The 22,746-nt window shown below is 44.0% G+C and overlaps 1 protein-coding gene across 2 annotated transcripts in view; it reads left to right on the top strand.

Annotated features, from left to right (window-relative positions):
• LOC138266850 (chloride channel protein ClC-Kb-like) overlaps nucleotides 1-22,746 on the top strand; it is a 436,514-nt gene that overhangs the window by 172,594 nt on the left and 241,174 nt on the right. For both annotated transcript variants that reach the window (XM_069215547.1, XM_069215546.1), the window contains exon 11: nucleotides 2,602-2,781. In XM_069215547.1, the coding sequence (XP_069071648.1) occupies nucleotides 2,602-2,781 (180 nt within the window). The remainder of the gene's footprint in view (nucleotides 1-2,601; nucleotides 2,782-22,746) is intronic.

Raw genomic sequence — 22,746 nt, 5'->3', positions numbered from 1 at the left:
AATGTATGACCTTGGTTTTAAGTTCAGTAAAAGATTCAGAGATTTTAGTTTTAAGTTCAGGTACATTGGTGATAACAAGAACGTATGGGCATGACTCCGGTGGGAGATGCAACACACTCAATCCAGTCGGACCAGTAGTCTGGCCCCTCTTCTGGGGGCCTATTGGAGGATGGTCACATGTGGAATGGGGTTCACCAGTGTTAGTTGCTATATTGTTCGGGAGAACAATTCCTTTTAAAAGGGGAGATGAAACCTTGGAAGGCTTGTTTTTTTAGATGTTGACTACTCTAACAGAACTGGTCCGGTCTTGGTTTTTAGGGAGAAGAACGCTCTTGCCCATTTGGGCAGGAGGTCTGCTAACGTTAGCATGCTCTTGGTTAAGGTGAGAATGGTAGGGATAGGATTGGGTTTCTACAATTGGGGGAGGTACTGGTTGCTGGCTCTTAATGAAATCTTCCAATTTATTCTCTATTGTTTGGAGACGAGCTACAATGGGAAGGAGTATCTTAGAAAGCTCTTCTCTTATAAGATCCCTAATGTGCTCATTTGCCTGTCGACCGTTAGTGTTTTGTATGGTAGTTAAAGTCATGTCCTTACTAGGGGTACTCAAAGACCTGGTTCGTTTGTTTTTAATGATGGGCTCCCTTCCTTTCCTTTTTCCTTTGGTATTGGGATCAGCAATGATTGAAGACCCTCCTTTAGAAGGGCTCCGAGTCAGGGGGATTGCCTCGGCAAGGGCATTGGATTCATTTAACATTTCGCCCTGGTGCTCCTGAGAATTTCTAGAGGGAGAGGAGAGAGGGGTGGTTGGTACAGCCTGCGGTTCTGATCGCAGGGGGGGCTGTAAGGCAGAACCGACACAGGCTGGGTTAGTAACTGTAGAGGAAGGGACAGCTAGGCGACGCTGCACCAGCTCTTTCTTTTTCAAGAGCTCAAACGGCCTTTTGTAAAAAGCCGTCTAGGGTTTTATTAGACCTGTATTTTGCTTCCGCCCCCCCCCCCCAAACCCCCCCAACCCACCCACACCATCTGCCCATCTTTCCTTTTTAGTTCCGGGAGCCTCAGGTAAGTTCTAGGTTGGTAGCGTGCTTGGCCTACAGGCCCCACCTGCTGCTACTAGAAGCCCCTCGCCGAGGATAGAGCTTGTAAACTCCTCGGCCCCTGCTGCTGACGGCAAGCAGAGGCAAACCCAGGGACAAAAATTAAGGGATATATTTTGGTCGCTGACGGCCGCAGGATGGACCCGCTCTTGGCCCGGGCTTTGCCCGGGAGCGTCCCGCGCGCGTCCCACGGCAGCGGGCGTGCAGTAGTTTTTAAAGGGGCTGCTCCCGCCCCCAACTCCAGCAGCCAATAGGCGAACGGGCTTGGTTCCCGCCCCTGCCTCACCAGGTTCCAGACACAGCCTCTGAAAACGCGCGACACGCAGCAGCGGGCGCGCAGTAGTTTTTAAAGGGGCTGCTCCCGCCCCCAACTCCAGCAGCCAATAGGCAAGGGGGCTTGGCTCCTGCCTCACCAGGTTCCAGACACAGCCTCTGAAAACGCGCGACATTGTAATGCATGTGGTAACACAAAAGGTCTGTCCAGTTCTGGTCTTTTATGCTTCTTCAATAAGGCATACATTTTTATTGGATTCTCGTTTTCGTGGCTACTTTATGAAGTAGATAATGCCTATTCCAGAGCTTCCTTGTTAATGTACCTGCATGTTTCTCAATTGGTACAGTTTCTCCGAAGAATAAGAAATTAACCAAAGAGGAGGTTGTCTGCACCAACCCCTGCACACATACTGAGTGTGTGTGTGTGTATCAAGGTGTCTTTTAAACACAGGAAGCATGTGTGTTACCGTGTGCTTGAAGGCAGTGTTTGGTTTAATACAAGAACTGGTACTGAGCAATGCATGTGAGGCTGGAGGCGGGGTTCTGGAGCAAAGGGTAAATATCTGTCAGCAACAGGTAATCTTGGCCTTGGGGGCTGAGAATCTTCACTGGGGTAACTGATGCTTCGTCAGATCAGTAACCAATCAAGGATTTTACATTGTCAACACAATTACCTTTTTACACAGATCTCTAATTTAGGAGCGACTACAGGGACCAGACTATTATTGAGTACATTTGTATCCAGTATTTAATTGTATTTACATTAAATTATTTACTTTTTAAGAATAAAAACACTGCAAGTCTATTAGCGAGCTTTGCGGAGTCCTGAGTTTCTAACCCACCCGCACCCCTGAGTAAGCCTCGCTCTGTTCCACATCACTCCCTGAGGGACACATTACAAAGAGCAGTTTAGCTCTAGTGTTCGGATCCGAGCATAGTTTCTATTCCTAATCCTAATTTAGGGAGGAAAAACGAATCCAGGTGAATATTCCCTGTTGGATAAATCCATACATAATTAAAATAGAGATTTTTGGGGAAGTAGAGTTTCTCTTTATAAATGTGCTTCTGACACACGAATGGTGATAGTCAACATTTGTTAGTTCAATCATGATTCCCACGCTGGAAATTTAAGATTATAAGTAAATATGTTTTCTTTCACCACAGTTGGCAGCAGGATGTTCTTCACTGCTTCATGTGGGTATGTGACTCTCTCTCTTTTCCCACTTAGCTTTCAATGAAGGAACATTTGGAGACGTTTTTCAACAATGTAACTTGGGGTATTGAAGAGCTATCAGTGCAAAATAGCACCAGACAACCACCCAACCCTACATACAACCACACCTGGCTGCAGTGGACCCATCCAGGACTCTCCAGCCTGGAGATGTTGACCTTCTTTGTGGTCCTCAAGGTAGGTGTGTGACACTGATGGTTGCTGCAGGTTTAACAGAGGGTTCCATGGCTGTTGCAGTCTGCTTCACTGGGGTTGCAGCAGTGACAAATACCCACAAAGACAGTCGTTCACTCTCTCCGAGCCATTGATTCTCAGTAACACACTATCATCTTTAACCAAATTATGCCTTCCTTCATTGGTATAGTTATTTTATTACCCTCAACTCCTAAATGCATAATGCTGCACAGCACTTTACCAGGGGAGCATTTTGATGTCAAATTAGGCCTTTGGTGATAGCTTGACCAGGAAGAAAATATGATGTATCCACATTTTCAGAGTCATAGGCTATAAATTGCAGTCCCTTCAAAACGTTAAATAGTTTCACGTGCTCTCTCAGGCTTCCCACATTCCTGCAGGACCCAGTATAAAATCCAGTTACGCCCCAGCCTGAGGGGAGGACATCTTCGACTGAGTATCTTAATCATGCCTAGTGTCAAGCTTCCTAATGAATTTCAGCCAATCAAACTAAAAATGACAGAAAGGATGTATATGCATACACCTCTAACCGTAATCTACGCTCAGGTAGTCAGAATCTTATCGCAATTCTCTGTGTTAAACTGGCCAGGAAAAGAGAATGTTCTTTTTCCTTTTAGGGAACCAAATTGTGGTACTCTCTCCCTCCAAAACATAAAGTATATACCTCATTCAAGAAGTTTAGAAAGCTGTTGGAAACTAGGCTATTTCATTTTTCCATTCTGATGCTCCATCTGTTCACTTTAATGCTGGGAAGCCCCGGTGCTGCACCCATGCGCTTTATAAATAGGGATCCAAGTTTCAGTTTTACAGATTTTTACAGATGAACACAGAAAAAATGTGTTTCCTTTCTGTATTTATTATTATAAGTAGAAAAATACTGAAAATTGTGCTTCCCATTAGATACTCTCCATGCTGTCTTTCAGGAATTTCAGGCAAAAGCTGGGCAGATTGTGCATATATTTGTAGTATAACGCTAATATGCACCTATGGGTGTAGTGTTGTGTTATATGAGGATGCTTAATTTGCTAAAACGCAACAGGAATCCACTTATGTGTGGACAACTAAGAATTAAATAAATGTGGAACTCTACCATTGTACGGCTCCATTCATTCTCAAAACGCAAAATAAATATGGATAAATACCAATAAGATAGCCTAAAAATAAATATGGATAAATACAGATGGAAATGCTAAAAGAATAAATACCATAAAACTGGGAGCTGTATTTGTAAATCAGAACAGAAAAAAAATAGGTCACCACCAAGGAATGTAAAAATGATCAGTCTTCATAACTAACACTCACAGGAGAGAGTACAAAATAGACAAAGACAGTGACAATTGGACAACAGAAGGGTTAGTAAGCTGCGAGAAAATATTTCTCCTTGGGACATGGTAATACACTGATATGGAGTGAAGGCCTAGCTGTACCTTGCCAGACATTGAGGGGAAGATTGTTAGTGCCTATTGATTTCATGGTCATCCAATTAAGCTTTCATTTGGTTTGTAAGGAAAGTTGTTGAACTTAAGATGTTTCATGTTTCAGACACTTTGTGCAGATACCGTTTATGGTGGGGGTGGGTAAAATTAGGATCCCAGGAACGCAGACACAACACACACAAACTGGTTTTGGGTCAGGAAACAGGAGGAAAGTAGCATGGTTACGGGAAAGTCAAGGTTTATATAATGTGAGTGGGTAAATTCCCAGGCAGAGTCGGCAATGCTGTAGGAAGGACTAAAGGCAGAAGTTTTTCTCCTAGAGGAAACACACCTGAAGAGGGGTGATTCAATAAGGTTGAAGTCCAGACATTACATGACCCAGATACATGCTACAGCAACAACTGAAATCTGTGGGGTGCAGTACCATTGCAGAACTTGACAGGAATGAGTATGTATGAGCACATGTTCAATATTCAGGGACACTACATTTTTAGGAAATGTTGGGTGGGTGACGATAGCCTCACAATAGGATTGATCTAAGTGCAACATCAGGAGTAAGACAAATTTATGAACAGGGTGCTACATAAATTGCAGTGATTTGATGAGCACAGGACAATCTCAGAGGGTGATTTTTCCCAAAGCGTGAAGGGGCAATGGACAGATCAGGTACAGCCAACAAAACTGCAGGAAACATGTTGCAACAGTGGGACTGACATACACATGGAGATCAATAAACCCAACATCCAGGGCTTATGCTTACTTTTGCCCCATAGTATCCTTATTGAAGTCATAAATGTAGAATGTTCCTGTCAAGGTGTGGGAACCTCGTAAACACTTCCTTTACACAGATATTGGACGGATCTATGACAGATATAGTAGAAAAGTTCTTAATGGGAGGCAGGCATTTTATAGCCAATTAATTATATGTTACCTTCATAGAGTTAACAGGAATGCTTTTGCTGAATTTGTCTCACCGTAACAGTCAATTGCAATTGGCACCTACTTTGCTGCACTGCCTGGAAAACTTTAATATACCAGGTTAAAAATGTGCATTTCAGTTCACAAAATTAAGAAAAAGAATGCCTGCTAGGTGAAAATGCATCAGGACATAAAAGAGCATTGCTACTTTCCTCTCCCAGCAAGCATCAGTTCTTTATTGTGGCTGATCATGAATGTATCCTAGAACACTTCTGGGAGATTTTCTTCCAAATTGTTGACGGTTTTTACTTTAAAATAGTTTATTTCTTAAGTAATTTTGACATTTTTCACAGCTTTTGATCAAGATGACCTATCTTACCCTCATTTATGAGGCAATTGTTTCACAATGCGTTCCAGTTCTATGAAGTGCCCTTCCTGTGGGAGAAAGAAGTCTGACCGTGATCCAGATTTTGTCTGTGTAGTGTATCATTCACCTACGGTGAAGTCCTGTGGGTAATGCCAAAACATGTCCAGAAGAACCCTTAGAGACAGGGAAGGTTTACGACCTAGGGTGCAGCTTGAAGATTTGAAGGCAGAGCAGGTGAGAAGAAAGCACAAGAGGCAGGTCAGAGAGGGTAAATGCTTTTCTGAATATATACAGTATCCAAGAAAAGACTCTCAGGATAGGAGCTATACAGAGAAGAGGCAACACAGACACTATTACCATTAGTTCAGTTCATAATCTTTATTCGGCTATACCAACAGTAAGCCATAAAAGCACATAAACAATCAAATTCAATAGTAACCATGAGACAATAAATCAATAAGACTCATAAAATATTTAGGGTCATAAAATATATAAATTATCATGCTGTATTCTGTCACCATTTGCAAAAATACAATAGATACTTTAAACAATTTTTTAGAGTGCAATAAGGCTTTTCCTAATGTGTATGGCTTTTAAGATGTAATGTGCCACCCTATAGCACACATTCGAGGAGTCTAAGGCTAACAGGAATTCCATTGTATCCTGGTGTGTTCTTAAATTAAATTCATTAAAGAGTGGTTTGAGGTAGAAGATTCTAAGATGTTCATAGAATTTACAGAATAAGACAAAATGCAATGTCCATCACAAGGGCATCTAGCTGACTCTTGCGGGCAATGCCTAGTTTGGGGAAATGCTACTTGGTGGTGCACAATGCCCAGTCTCAGTCTAGTTAAAACAAACCAGTGCTGCAAGTTGGTGACTATGGAAAGATAGCCAAACCTACTTGCATCCAATGAGAAAGACAAGTAAAAGCCAACAGTGGCTTTAGAAGATTCAATTAACTTCCTATCATACGCCTTATATTGCATAAATGTGTCTTTGATATATTTTTTAGATATTGACAGCGCGTCCTCTGGTTTAGTTTTATAGATCTATTAAAAACAGATTTCAAAAAGAGGAATCAATAAAAGCTAGCCATGGTATACACATGGCATTATCCAATTTAATACAGTCTAATGTGAGTTCTTTTGTAAAAACAGTGGCTTCCTTAGACCATATGCTGTGCCATAAAAGCAGCGGTCTCACTTGTAGCACATCTTCCAAATATTGTATACCCATTTCTTGATGTGTAATCCAGTTAGAGGCTGAGGTGGGTAAACATAGCATACGTTTTAGAAAACAGTTCTCCTCTGGTTGTAGGGGAGCCCTTTTAGTGTATCCCCACACCCCTGCACCATATGCTACCATGTAAAAAACTCTAGCCCTGTAAATGTTCAACATAGTGCCTATAGGACGACTCCCTAGTTTACTGGCAAATCTAAATATAGCTCCTGTATTTGTTCTTAGCTTGTTCCTACATGAACAAGCCAGCTGATCCCCCTGCCCATTACTGAAGAACAATACCCCCAGATAGTTAAAGCAATTGACGGTACTAATCTACACGTTCTGAATGTAGAAACTCCTACATTTCTTTACTTTCTTGCCATATGCCATAGTAAATGTTTTAGATTTGTTAATTATCATACCCCTTGATGACGTGAACTGTTGAAATCTGCACATTACCTTCTGGAGCCCCATGGATGTTCTAGAGATCAGGACAACATCATCTGCATAAATTGGGGCAGGCACAGCGCGTCCGGCCACATAAGGGGGATCAGCCTGTAGTCCATGCAAATGTTTATCTACCCCATTATTAAATAGGGAGCACAATAACGGGGCAAGGACGCAACCTTGACGAATACTTCTTCCTATCTTGAAAGATGTGGTGCATTCTTCCAATTGACCGAAGCAAATTTGCATGTCATATCTCTATATAGGAGAGCCAAACAATTGATGATATACCTTATTTTCCAGGACCCAATCGTTTAATCTTACCATAATGATTCTACTAAATGTTTTTAGGGAAGAATCCAACAATAATATTGGGGGCAACACTTTTTAGGATCGGCCTTATCTCCCTTCTTATCTATTGGTATAAAAGGGAGGTGCACCAAGACAACGGAATATCCACAGATATGGCCAAATTGAATAGTCTGGTCAGAATTGGTACCCAAAAATTGGTGTTATGTTTATAGACGTCCACTAGTACCCCATCAGGTCCTGGGGCCTTTCCCTCAGCACTGGTTAGAATGGCAGAATAAACCTCATCCTTGGTAATCTGTGGATAATTGGATGGCCCCAACTCGATCTGCCCAATTAAATCTACTGCCCAATCCCTTCCTTGAAGACCTCTGAATAGTGGGCCACCCATGTTGCACAAGCTACACTAGATCCCAGATCTGGTGGTGCCCATTCTGAGAGGAAGGGGGCATTAATTGTTTCCCAAAACCATATTAACGTTGTAAGTTTCCGTCGTTTAGTTTAGACCATGCCTCTTCCATTAGTTCTTTTTTCCTTTGCTCCTGTGCCTTCTTATATACTTCTCGGAGTAACTTAGGGCCAGATGTAGCAAAGGGTTTTACCCATTCTGTGTCTATGGGAAAAAGTGTTCGTACATATGGCCCTTAATTACTATTGAGTCTCTGGGTGTTGTCTGGCAGGCTAATTTAAGATTGTACCACCCCTTATTATTCTTAGGCCGCCTATTTTGAGGGTTATGGGTTATGGCCCCTGTATATAAACAGCAATTATACTAAAACACTTTAGTAGCATTGGTGCTTCGATATCCTCCTGTAAGCAATAACCAATTTCTTGCAGGCAGCCACCTATGACCTTCCGCAGAAAGTCAACAGGCTTGATATCTTCCCATTTCCGTCTCACCCCAATGGTTCTATGTACCTCAACCTGATTAGGGGTAGTATAAAACACATCCCTTGGCCTCCAAAAAAAGGTTGGGAGAATGATCGGATCATGATCACTAAGAAGGGTCAGCCCTGTATAGGGTGTGTCACAGCCATTTAGTGCAAAGGATGACACAATAATATGGTCTATAACCGAGGATGAGTTGGCACATCTATGAGTTGGAATTATCTCACCATTATCTCCGTGCTTACGTTCCATAAACGTTAAATCAAATGTGGACAACATCAGGTTGAGGGCACCCCCATACTCATTGTGGCAGAAATGGTCAAACCCTGCCTTATCAGGGGTGGTAAGCCCACAGGATCGAGAAAGGGTGTGGAGGCAAGGCTGGATATTAAAATTCCCAGCCCAAAATATAATGGGATTAGAGCAGTTAGAGCGTAAAGACTTGTTTAAACTTTGGTCCAGGGTGTGAACAACCCTACAGTGAGTGGCATCAAAAACGTTATAATAATTCATTATGACCACATCAGCCATATTCTTATACTTAAACCACAGCAATTGGAAATGTGTGGTCTATATAAGTCTTTTTTACCACTACAAGAAGTTTATTAGAGATAAGCACCAGGAGCCCCCCACTTGGCTGTCCCAGATTGTGATGGTCTAGCTGGCAGGAAGTGTGAGGTAAATTTGTGCACATGGACAGGTGAAACGCACCAAGTTTGTTGGATGTAAACCATATATAACTTGCTAATTATCGAGCCCCACTCTTCTGTCTCAGTTTTCCCACATAGAGCCTGCACATTCCATGTTCCAAAATAGTGGCGCCCATTAGTGTCAACAAGCACCTGAGTCTGTGGATCTTCCTTTCCAAGGGTGGCTGCTTTTTTAACTATTTCTGTTGGTTCCCCATCCCCTTAGTAGACAGTATCCCCAGTGTTCATACCATCTGTGCCCTGTTATACTAGGAATGACTTATTGGGGCTCTCAAACATCTTAAGTTTGATAGTTCCCTCCGTCCAAAACCTCATTGTGTCACTGTCTACAGAACCCTTGTATGGCAGTCAATCATTTACTGCCAGTGAAATTAATGCCTGGTATTTATCACTTAGAAATAAAGGGAGGTAGAATGTAAATTATCAATACGTTCGGAACCTGGGTGTGCCAAGGTAATCCATGGCTGCATATGGTGCAAGTGTCTGTATCCTGGATGTCCAGGTTGCAAGTGTCTATAGAATACACCTAGCTGGAGCAGTTCTAGGGTGTTTCTATCTTGGGGGCGAGAAGAGGCCCTGGACAGGATATCCCTCACCAGCCGAGGATTTCTAAAATTGATAATTATACAATCACCCCCACGATCTTTTCCTAGGGGGCCCACCGACCCCCACCCACCCTACTCTCTGTGTTAAAATGGTCTGGTGGGCATAGTCCATTGGGAATAAAGTGTTCTGCACTAGCCAATGCATAACCTTATTCTTCAGGTCCCCCTGTTGCTCACTCTGGTCAGGCCGTTGAGGGGGGACATTGGCCATAATAATGACATAAGGGCAACACTCTGGAGGTAGATTAACAGTAGGCAGTTCTTCTCTCATATGTAGGCGGGCAGACCCGATCTTCTGGGGGTTCAGGGTGAATCGTTCAGATGCTTCGGGATTTTGTATAGGTCGTAAGCCATCTGGAACGAGACCCAATGGTCTCTTCTTAGTGGCTGTATGCCACCCACTAGGTTGGTCTATATTTTGGGCCTCTCTTACTTGCCCTTGTATAGGGACCCTATATCCAGTGCTCAATACAGTTCCTGGCAGATCTATTGTGTCTGTGCCCTGTGATGTATGTGTAGGAGCTATCTCGTTATGGGTAGTATTCTGTGCCACAGGAACCTGGGTGTTGGAGGACACCGTTGGCAGAGGGAGATTCTGGCAAATTGCCAGTATTTTTTCCACCTCCCCCTCCAATTTGTCCAATTTATCATTAATAGGCTTAATCAAGTTATCAAGGAGGGATGCAGAATCTTTCCAATCTGTAGATACCATATTTTCAAACATAATAGGGCCCAGGTTACTATCTGCACCGTTTTCCCCCTTTTACAATAGGTGACTGGCTTGCTGGTGTAGGGTTTATGCTGGATGGGTCCCAAGCTCTATCTGGGCATCCTCATTCCTCATGACCATTGTATCAGTTAAGGGATGAATATTGGGTGCATATTCAGGGGGTACGAGGGTACCCTCTAATCCATCCCCCAATCCTCCTACCCCCCAAGGATAAACACCTTTCGGCGAAGTAAATTTCCTTTGAGATGTCCCCCACCGCTCTAACTAAAAAGGAGTCAATCATGGTATGGCAGGGTTCCAAGTTCTATCTTGGGGTGGGTTTACCAAATGGCCTAGGCCATTGGGGCCGAAGCACCCCAGATTGCAGGCCTATACCCATAAAAAGTTATCAAAACTTCCAAATAAGTGACTGAAGAGATTTCATAAAGCCAATATATATATATATATATATATATATATATATATATATATATATATATATATATATATATATATGTGTATTCAAGATAACTGGTGCATTATAATCGCACACCAAGGGCTGCACATCATCCAAAGACAGGCTCGTAAAAATAGTCAAAAGCCGAATAACGAATAACGAATAATTTCATCGGCTGCTATTTATTGAAAAGAATTTAAATGCAGGTAAATTCGACCCGCAAAAAGTGGTACAGAAGCACAAAAAGAAAATCAATAACGTGCCCACCATAAACAAACAAACACACGCTGTCCCAACCAAATGTCTACGCGTTTCGGCCGAAGCCTTCAACAGGAAATTGGCAACCATTTTTACACTCAACTATTTAAACCATATGGTCCTTCTTTGTTGTTAACTGCATAACTCAAGAGAAGTACAAACAGAGCGCCCATTTTGTAACGTGGCAATTCTAAGTTTGAAAATAAGAGACTGCTAATCCTGTGCTCTGATTGGGATAAAAACTTCAAATATGACATTATATATTTCTTTCATGTTATACTGCAATATCACATATATGGTCTGGTCGCCTATAAATACATGAAAAATAATTATAATCACAGTTGATGATTATTAAATGCAAGGAAAGGAATGTCCTATATATGAGTTTTTTTTCTCTTTTTCTCTTCCTTTTTCCTTTTTACTCTTAATATCAACATATTATCCACTTTTTACCTAATAGTTTTAAAAGCCTGATATATAAATAAATAAATATATAAATATATATACTGTCAATTAATTACAATACACTCAATCTATATACAAGCTATAAATAGGTGACTAAATAGATAGAATAAATTCAATCAATTCTAAGAGGGAGATACCAATAAAAGTCATGTCCAGAACGGACAAATATATAAATAGATGTTAATAACCAAAATTCTGTACAATTTATATAAATATCTCCATTACTCTTAATAACAATATCAAATTTCATTTTAAATAGATCATAATACAATTCATTAAATTAATCCTAATCCTCTGAATGTTAATATATTCTAAAATGGAAAAAAGTTAATATATCCATATCATAGGCAAACCTATCATTGATTAGGAAATTGCAAACAAACCCAACAAATTCAGCAACAGGAAAATATATATACACACCGCTAGCCTCCCCCAAGGGCATATATTACAGTATAAAGATAAATTAGATGAGTGTAACACCCTAAAGTGTATTAATATATAAAAAATAAAATAGCAAAGTAAACTAAATTGCAATCCGGAAATATCATAAACCAATAAGGGATCCTAAAAAGCAATATTTTAAAAAATCAAATGAATTTCATATTTTCTACTAGAAAAATATATATATAAAAAAATATATATATATATAAAGAGATCAAAAGTCTCACAGATGGACATGAAGCTCTGCGTCCAAGTTATGACCCCAGGGGTGTTCTGTGCCTAGAAGTAAAATCATTTTCGACTCAGTTTGTCTCAAATGCGCAGTTCTGTTCCCTCCCCGGGGATGGGCAGCAATGGTTTTAACACCATAAAATATTAAAGAGCTGCAATTACCTTTATGTACATCCCAAAAATGTTTAGCTAAGGGGTAAGATGGATCATGATTCTTGATAGCTCTAAGATGTTGTAAGAACCTGACTTTCAATTTGTGAATGGTACTGCCTACATATTTTTTTTGACAACCACATTCAATGACATATACGACATATTCAGTTTCGCATGTGATACGGTCTATTATATCACAGATTTTCCCTTCAAAGGTGGTATATGTGTGAGTGTTTTGTGCATATGAACAGGATTTACAATGTCCACATTTCCAAAAGCCCAGACTTTTCTTAGCTAGCCAAGCCACATTAGCTTTGGGACTCTGAAATAAGCTTCTGGTGAGATGGTCACCCAATGATTGAGTTTTACGATATGTAATATGTGAATGAGGACCTATACTGTCCTTTATGGCAGAATCATGTTTCAAAACATATATATAGGAATCAAATGCATAAAAGAGAAAAGGTCACGAAACCAAGAGGGCAGGCCTAGCCCAGCCTCTGTCGGCCTCAGACGGGCCTGCTCTTGGCTCTGTCTTTTTCCACATAGCAGAAGCATGAGTCTTAATTAAAGCACCTTGGGCGCGGCAGAGCGTTGTGGGCGGCCTCCTCCCTCTGGTCTCCTGAGAAGTGTAATTCAGCCCAGCCTTCTGCCCCGTGCCAATGAGCAGAGTGATGCACGCAGCAGAAGCACAAATCTCAATTAAAGCGCCATGGGCGCAGCAGAGCATCGTGGGCAGCCTTCTCCCTCTGGTCTCCTCGGAGGTGTGGTTCAGCCCAGCCTTCCGCCCCGTGTCGATGAGCAGAGTGATGTGTGCTTCAGAAACGTGAGTCTCAAATAAAGTGCTGTGGGCGCAGCAGAGTGTTGTGGGCGGCCTCCTCCCTCTAGTCTCCTGGGAGGTGTCATTCAGCCCAGCCTTCCGCCCTGTGTCAATGAGCAGAGTGATTATCATTATTCAGCATATCCCCAGAGATCACAGGAGCATCAGTTGACATTGATGCATACTTTGGCCCTAACATTTATTGTTAAACAGCTCAATGGTGCCTACAACGAGGACGATACAGCTGACATTGGGACCATTGATGGCAAGGACCTCACTAACAACACTATCACCAATACCGAGCAGATCGCTGTCAAGAACATCATTGTTAAGACTACCATCATCGCCATCAAGACATCCACTTCACCAAGGCATTAATTGACGTTGAAGTACATGCCATTGAATACATGGACGTTGAGACAGTCTTCCATTGCTCCATCTTGAGAGTCACCAGCAGGACAACTCCTTCCCAGCAAAGAAGCAAGGATAGTGATTACTGCTGCTGATCCTATTCAGAATCCTTTTCCACCTCTATATGTCTTCAAAGCCACAACTGGGTCAAGGAGCATGTCAGTGTCCCTGATAAGGAAGTTGCCCTTGCCAGGCTGCATGTCAGCACCCATCCATGAACTGACAACACCTCCTCCAGTAGCACTGGACAGCAGTGGCAACTCCTCTATATGGCCGGAGAATCATCGCCCCACTACTTTGATCATCTACCCCCTTGAAAAAAAACAGTTTGAATTCTTTTTGTTTGTTGCTTGAATTCGTATTTGGTAAGACTTCGCTCCATACCTGGGCTGCATTTACTTTTATTGATGTCACATGCCAACAGGGAGGGAGGGGGCAAGGAGGTTGCCATGGAGAGCTTCTGTGCTGTGTAATTAAAGAGCGAATGACACACTGACTGGTCTCTGGCTCGGCCAGACTGACATGCGTATTTCAGGCTTCTCTGTCCAACTCCACTCTGCTTTGACCACCGTGGCTAGGCCAGGTAATGTAACACTCTGTATCTTAACTGGGGTGCTGTGTTGCCTTGTCCATCCAATCCTGGTGCAGCTCTTATGCTATTTAACATAATAAATGTCATAAGAGCTATGTCAGCATTGGCTCTTGCCACAAAACAGCCTCCATGCTCTGCACAAGCACAGTAGAGTCAGATAGCGCGAGGACAGGAACAGCAGAACACATGGCCAATTATGGATTTAATTGTCCTCTGCTGGGATTCTCTTCTTGCTGCTATTGAGTGCGAACATATCACAAACTTAAGAAGTCTGTGCTGCCCACACCTGAGCTGTGTGGTGTTCGTCGCCCACATTGGATATGTGAGTCCTGTCTCTGTGCTTTCAGATTTTGTCTAGAGAAATATTGTGCTCTTCCACTTTTGGGTCAAAACAGAGTGGTTTATTTTTTTAATTCAAAAAACGGTCCACAGGCTACTTTGAGAATTAGTGCTAAATAATAGCTGTGTCTAATGGAAATGGTGCGAGCCGGAGGTTATGTCACTTTGAAACCCGAGTGATGTTAATTTCCACCTCGGCCTCACAGCAAATACTAATACCGCTAATCCTTCTGTTAAACTGCTGCAGGGCTCTCCAAGTGTAACGTGTGATCAGTAGCTGTAGGTGCAGTGTAGGTAGCTGGCCTGGGCAGCCTGTCAGCAGGTTGTGCAGAGCTTCTTGCCCGTTCCATTGATTGTGGGAGGGTGCGAGACCCCAGGGAAGTAAGGCGCCTCCAGCCCCAGTACTTCTTTTTAAAAATAGGTATAACTGAGACAGGTCACTGGGATGCAATTAACTACGAGCTTGGTACAAAAAAAACAAGCATTAGCAATGCAATCGGTCTCGCATTTGCTCGAGTTAAAGCTACTAGAGTTATAAACTCCTCACCTGACTTTTCTTGCCACATGACTTGAAAATCAAAAGTAATACAGTTTATTCCAGTATTGGAACTTTCATAGATTCAAATGCTTGAATCATTCCCCGTCGTCGAGATGGGAGTCCCTGGTACAATTTACACAAGTAGTGTCAAGATATATTAACAAAGAAAAGGCCCTAGTTCTCTTCAATTTAACAGTCTATCAGAGTCATTTTGTGAAAAGGACCAAACTTGAGCATCCACCAATCAGGCGACAGCACCCTCTAGAATCCTCCTGAGAGAAGCTCCAGCACCTCAGATTTTCTACCGCACATCGTGCTAGGGAGTCTCCTCAGAGCTCTGCTCTTTCTTCACACCTTTTCAACAATTTCTCTCAGAGAAACCTATCTAACTTAGTTTGTCAACTATTTTCCAGCTATGTCTGACAAGGAGAAGAAGGGTCTTTTCACAGACTGCAAGACTTGTGGAAAGAAAAAGCTTCATTCTGAAGACCCTCACCAGGACTACATTTACTGCCTCTGCCCAGACCATTCAGCTAAAGACTGTAAGATTTGTCGTACCTTTTTCTCTAAGACTTTAAAGGACAGGGAAGGCAGATTATTGATATGGCTGCAGAAACTAAAACACAGAGAAAATCCAGTTTCTGACTCTGAGAGTGATGAATCTTCAACATCCAAAAGATCATCAAAGAGGGCGAGATCAGGCTCAAGATCTCCCTCCCAACTCTCAAGAAAAGCCCACATAAAGACTGCTTCAGGGTCTTATAAGGGCCGCAGCCCATCTTCCTCTCCTAAGAAAGCTTCTAGGAAAGAGGGGAGAGGTAATTCTACCAGTTCTGAGAGGCACAGAAAATCTTCCCCTGTACCACCATCTGTGCCTATTAAGAAGCCATCCTCTGAAACTGGGAAAAAAGCACCGTCGACGACAGATTCATCGTCGACGGTACCGTCGGTGAGTACTTTTCCGACGACGACATCCAGTTCTGCGCTTCCACCGTTGACGGCTCCGCCGGCGACAACGTCGACGAGGACAGGTACCCCACCGTCGACGAGAACTGCAGCTACGACATCAGCGTCGACGACCATCTACACATCGTCGGCGGCGCTGATGTCAGTGTCAGCCCTACCGTCGTCGACGACCTCGTCGACGGTATACTCGTCGGCGAGATTTTCTTCTATTAAAATCTCCATGCGCCCAGCATCTACGACACCGCCCACAACGAAGTCTATGTATGTGCCGTCGACGACACTGTCGACGAGGGAGAAACATCAAAAAAGTGTGGAAAAGCTGACGCCAACTCATACATCACCTAGTAAGGTGTCCTCCCTTGTTCCAGAACACCTTTTAGAGGAAGACTCAGATGATGAGGGGCCATTTGGAACAGCCCATAGTCCATCCTAACTGAACGTAAAGTATCAGGAAGAGGAGGAGTATGAGGAAGCCTATGACCCCCAATTTTATAAAGAACAACAGCAATACCAACAGGGAGCATATATTCCATCCTCCCTATTGACTGACCTCAGAGCGATGTTGGCTGATTACAGCAGGCGGTTTCCCCCTCAAGGAGAACAACCTCCCCCATCGCCGGTCTCTGGGGTTACCACTCCACATCAGAGGCCAACTTCCTTACCTCTCACGAATGTGGCTACTCCTGATATGACACTTCCTCAGGATACGGACATCTCAGAGGGAGATCAGGAAGAAGGGGAGCTCCTGGACACTCACTCCGAGTGGGCCGAATACATCATCCCTGCTCCTCCTTCTCCTTCTCAATCTAAGGTGGAGTCCCCACCAGAAGACATAGGAGGGTTTCACAATCTACTAGAAAGAGCTGCCAAACGTTTTGCTTTACCAATGCCAACCAAGCAAACAGACTGTTTCCTTTACGACTTTAAGGAGCCTTTTCAGAAATCCATGCGCTCTATCCCGATGGTTAACTACCTGTGGGAAGAGGGTCTTAAAGTCATGCATAATCCGGCTACAGTTACTGCAGTACTGCCTCGTTTAGATAAGAAATACAAAGCACCGGACGATGCACCAACATGTCTAACTGGACACCGTCCTCCGGATTCTGTGGTAGCTCAGGCAGCACAAATAAGATCTAAGAATCCTTCCGCACCCCCAGACAAAGAGGGTAGACGGCTAGATAATATAGGTAAAAGATTTTCCTCTATGCCTAGTCTAGTGGTAAGAGCTGCCAACTCTTTGGCTATACTGGCTAGGTTTGATAGGCAACTTTGGGCAGACATTGCACCTTATATTAGCCAGTTGCCGGAAGATACAAGATCAGAGGCAAACAAAACCAACGCACATCTGCAGAATTTATCGACTGTGCAATGGACATAGCAACCACTGCTTTCCGACAGCTCGCCGGTGCAGGGGTGCTTAGAAGGCAAGGTTGGCTTAAAGCTACCTCTTTCCGTCCAGAGGTGCTAAATAAAATCTTGGACTTACATTTTGATGGTCAGGCGTTATCTGGGAAACACATTGATGACGCCTTACAATCCATCAAATTGGACACAGACACAGCAAGGTCACTAGGGACCCTGCAATATCGAAAGTCTTCCTTTCGACCTAGAGGGCGTGGCCAACCCTCATACAGAGGAGGATATCAACAGCACAGATATTCCACCTATCCTTCCTCTTCCCAACAATATCGCCAATACTACTCACAGAGGCAGCCGCCGCAACCAGCCTATGGTAGACCTGGAGGTCGTGGACGCTCAACCCAAAGATTCGGCTCGTAGAGCCTGATCCATCCGAGGCTCTGGCTACGTCCAATTCTCCTCCTTTCAGTCTGGGCGGGAGGATATCTCTATTCCTCAAACAATGGCAAGTGGACCCTACAATTAGTGAAACGGGCTATACTTTAGAATTTACCCAACTACTTCCCTCCAACCCCCCCGCAGGACTCCTTCAAGATATCCTCAACAACGCAAAAAGGAGATCGACAAAATGCTTCTCAAAGGAGCTATAGAGAAGGTACCTCGAGCCCAGCGGGGAACAGGATTTTATTCCAGGTTCTTCCTGATTCGGAAAAAGTGGAAGGATTGGAGGCCGATCCTCGATTTAAGGGAGCCAAATGCCTACTTAAAAAAGCAGTTGTTCCGTATGATCAGCCTACAAGACGTCCTCCTGCGTCTCAACCAGGGAGATTTCATGTCTACGCTAGACCTGAAAGACGCATACTTCCACATACCCATCCACCCTGCCCACAGAAAATACCTGAAATTCACCGTAGCCGGCAGCCATTTTCAATTCTGTGTCCTTCCTTTCGGACTGAAATCAGTTCTCAGAATATTTACCAAATGTCTAGCACCAATTGCAGCCTTTCTCAGAAGGAGAAAACACCAAATGTTTCCATACTTAGACGACTGGCTGATAAATGCAAAGATCTACGCAGGAGCGCACAGATCAGCAAAAAAGTGCATTTCCTTGCTAACCAACCTCGGACGCACCATCAATTGGGAGAAATCCAATCCTCTACCAGCACGCAATATTACCTTTCTAGGGGCAAAACTGGACACACAATCCACCATGGCATGTCCCACATTAGAGAGGCAACAAAGGTTACTGACTCTAACAAGTTCCATACAGAAAAGAAGCAAGGTTACTGTCCATCTGTTCAAGTCTCTGTTGGGCATGATGTCTTCATGCATACCTCTAGTTCCTCTATGCCGTCTAAAGATGCACCTCTTACAGGAGCAACTGAATTGTCAATGGCTCCAAGTGTCAGGCACTTTCGAGGATCAGATACACATAACTCCAACAATGCTCAGGGCTCTGAGATGGTGGTCTCTAAGGCATCATCTATCAAACAGCCTTTTGTTTCTACAGCAGCCAGCTCCGTGGAACATAACGACGGATGCATCCCTGGAAGGCTGGGGAGCTGTTCTTCAGGATCCGCAAATAAGTGGCAAATGGCCACTGCATCTGGCATCAATGCATATCAATTGGCTGGAGCTCAGAGCAGTGCACCTGGCCTTACAGGCGTTTCTCCCCAAGATCTCAGGATCGCAAGTGGTAATAAGGACAGACAACACCACCACAATGCATTACCTCAACAAACAAGGAGGCACAAGATCTCTCACTCTCTCCAGAGAAGCCCAGACAATTTGGAATTGGGCCACGCAGCAAGGCATCACACTATCAGCGGTACAATTGCTAGGAATAAACAACAAGACAGCAGATGCACTCAGCAGACAGAAGTCGAGCTGCCACGAGTGGGAGCTAGACCAGTCAATAGTGGACCACATTTTTTCCCAGTGGGGAACACCAACAGTAGACCTGTTTGCAAACAAGCACAACGCCAAATGCCAGTTCTTCGCAAGGTGGCATCACCAGTAGGGATCTTGGGGGAATGCGTTTTCGATAGTCTGGTCAGACATCTTTGCTTACACCTTTCCTCCAATTCCGTTGATCCCACGGGTCCTCACGAAGATGAAAGCAGAGCCGTGCACTCTGATATTAATAGCTCCGTACTGGCCGCGTCAGCATTGTTTCGCGGAACTTCTTCTTCTGTCAGTCAAGCCTCACATTCCGCTGGAGCCGTTACCCCAATTGTTAACAATGAACAAAGGCCAGGTTTGGCACCTGGATCCGAAGTCGATGTGTTTATCAGCATCGCTCCTGACCACAGGGAGTTCGCACATTTGAATATCCCACAGGAGTGTAGGGATATTTTGTCAAAAACCAGAGCGGATAGCACCAGTAAAACTTATTATTGTAAATGGAGACAATTCTGTCTCTGGTGTCATCAACGACAGATTGACCCATTAGTCTCACCACCAGAGGAAATATTACCGTACCTATTGCAGCTAGCTCAAGCTGGCCTGGCACATTCTTCCATTAAAGTTCACCTAGCAGCGATAGCTGCATACAGACGTTCGGATGCTTCACCCTCACTCTACTCCTCTCGTCTGATTAAGAGGTTCTTGAAGGGGCTTTTCAGAGTTTTCCCTCCTTTCAGACCACCACCTCCTTCGTGGAACCTAAATATCGTCTTAGCACAACTGATGAAACATCCGTTTGAGCCGATCCATCGTGCTTCTCTCAAGTTCCTTTCATGGAAGGTTGCTTTATTAGTAGCTCTCACATCAGCTAGGCGAGTAAGCGAGGTGCAAGCTCTCTCCATTCAAGAGCCATTCCTACAGCTTAAACACGACAGACTGCTAATGCGCACTAACCCGCATTTTATTCCAAAGGTTCCTTCAGACTTTCACATCAATGAACCTTTAGTCTTCAAATCCTTTTTTCCTCATCCATCTACTCCGCCTGAGAGGGCATTACACTCCTTAGACGTTAAAAGATGTGTTCAATTCTATTTGGACAGGACTAAGGGGGTCATTCTGACCCTGGCGGCCGGTGACCGCCAGGGTCACCGACCACGGGAGCACCGCCAACAGGCTGGCGGTGCTCCCAAGGGCATTCTGACCGCAGCGGTTCAGCCGCGGTCAGAAAGGGTAAACCGGCGGTCTCCCGCCGGTTTACCGCTGCCCCATTGAATCCTCCATGGCGGCGGAGCGTGCTCCGCCGCCATGGGGATTCAGACACCCCCTACCGCCATCCTGTTCATGGCGGGAAACCCGCCATGAACAGAATGGCGGTAGGGGGTGCCGCGGGGCCCCTGGGGGCCCCTGCAGTGCCCATGCCAATGGCATGGGCACTGCAGGGGCCCCCGTAAGAGGACCCCACAAAGTATTTCAGTGTCTGCTTTGCAGACACTGAAATACGCGACGGGTGCAACTGCACCCGTCGCACCCCTGCAACTACGCCAGCTCAATTCTGAGCCGGCGTCCTCGTTGCAGGGGCATTTCCGCTGGGCCGGCGGGCGCTCTTTTGGAGAGCGCCCGCCGGCCCAGCGGAAATGTTTGAATGGCCGCCGCGGTCTTTTGACCGCGGTGCGGTCATTTGTCGGCGGTACCTTGGCGGACGGCCTCCGCCGTCCGCCAAGGTCTGAATGACCCCCTAAATCTTTTTGACGCTCTAATCACCTATTCGTAGCATACAGTGCTCCTAGGAAAGGACATCCACTCTCCAAGCAGAGTATTTCCAGATGGACCACCTCAGCCATTCGCTTCTGCCATCAAGCAGCGGGCAAACCTCTGCACTCACCTGTACATGCTCACTCCACAAGGGCTTTCTCATCGTCAGCGGCGCTGTTCGCCGGAGTTTCACTACAAGACATTTGTAGGGCAGCAACATGGAGGAGCTGTCATACATTCACAAAACACTACTGCTTGGAATCTCTATCTCAGGGAGAGGTAGCAGTGGGTCAAGCAGTTCTCAGGAATCTCTTCAGGTGAAGGTGAGCCATCTCTTCTCCATCCCTCCATCCTAGAACAGGTATGCACATTGTTTATATCCCTTATAATCGCTTACACAGTTAAAAAAAAAAAAAAGAAAGTAAACAAGAGTAAGAGAACATTGTGACAGACAGATAAGTGGTAATTTTTAATGATAGTATTCATATTACATACGTGTTTTGGGATACTTTTTGCTCTGTCATCTGGATATCTATATGTGTACGTATATATATGTATATATATATATATATATATATATGTATATGTGTGTTGATATATATAGATATATATATAGGTGTATACCTTTATAGTTACATAGATTTATATACAGGAATATAATGAGGTTTCATTTATCAAGGTATTTTTGATCAAATATGTTATTATACTACAATGCGCATAGCTACTGCTCTCTACTCTGATTCAAGCATGTGAATCTATGAAAGTTCCAATACTGGAGTAAGAAAATAAGTTACTTACCTGTAACTGTAGTTCTCCAGTATTGGAATCTTTCATAGATTCACATGCGACCCACCCGCCTCCCCGGAGAAGCACTTCACATCTCTCCCTCTCTTTTTTCCTATATTGTACGCACTTGTGCTTGGAAAATCTGAGGTGCTGGAGCTTCTCTCAGGAGGATTCTAGAGGGTGCTGTCGCCTGATTGGTGGATGCTCAAGTTTGGTCCTTTTCACAAAATGACTCTGATAGACTGTTAAATTGAAGAGGCCTAGGCCTTTTCTTTGTTAATATATCTTGACAATACTTGTGTAAATTGTACTGGGGACTCCCATCTCGACGACGGGGAATGATTCAAGCATGTGAATCCATGAAAGAATCCAATACTGGGGAACTACAGTTACAGGTAAGTAACTTATTTTCTTCACATAAGCGAGCCAATTCACAGAGCCACGGCTGCCATGAGCATCAGTGACAACGAAAGACACAAAAGGAAAAAGAAGTTCGCTCTCAGTCATACTTATCAGCAAAAGTGCAGTTAGCCATGTAACAGGGTCATTAGACAAGGCGGTAACTAAACCGCCTCAAGGAGGGACAAACATAAACCCTTTACAAATGTCATCAAAGGATTTTGAAGGGCAGGCCCACGAGCGAGTGATAGTGATGGGCGTGAGGTGGGCGTTGTTAAAAGCCCAGATACATACCAACACATCGGAAAAGCAGCGCATGCGCGCTGCTATGCTCAACCTAAAAATGAAACAGCATGTGAAACTGGCAGCTTGAGGAATGCCTTAGAAATCTGCATGTTCACATGTTGCAAGGAAATGGCTCCCTGTTGCAGTTACCCCCCACTTTTTGCCTGATACTGATGC

This window comes from Pleurodeles waltl, chromosome 12, assembly GCF_031143425.1.
Source record: "Pleurodeles waltl isolate 20211129_DDA chromosome 12, aPleWal1.hap1.20221129, whole genome shotgun sequence".
Classification (NCBI taxonomy): Eukaryota; Metazoa; Chordata; class Amphibia; order Caudata; family Salamandridae; genus Pleurodeles; species Pleurodeles waltl.
Note: the sequence above shows the minus strand (reverse complement) of the source record. Positions and strands in the feature narration are given on the sequence as shown.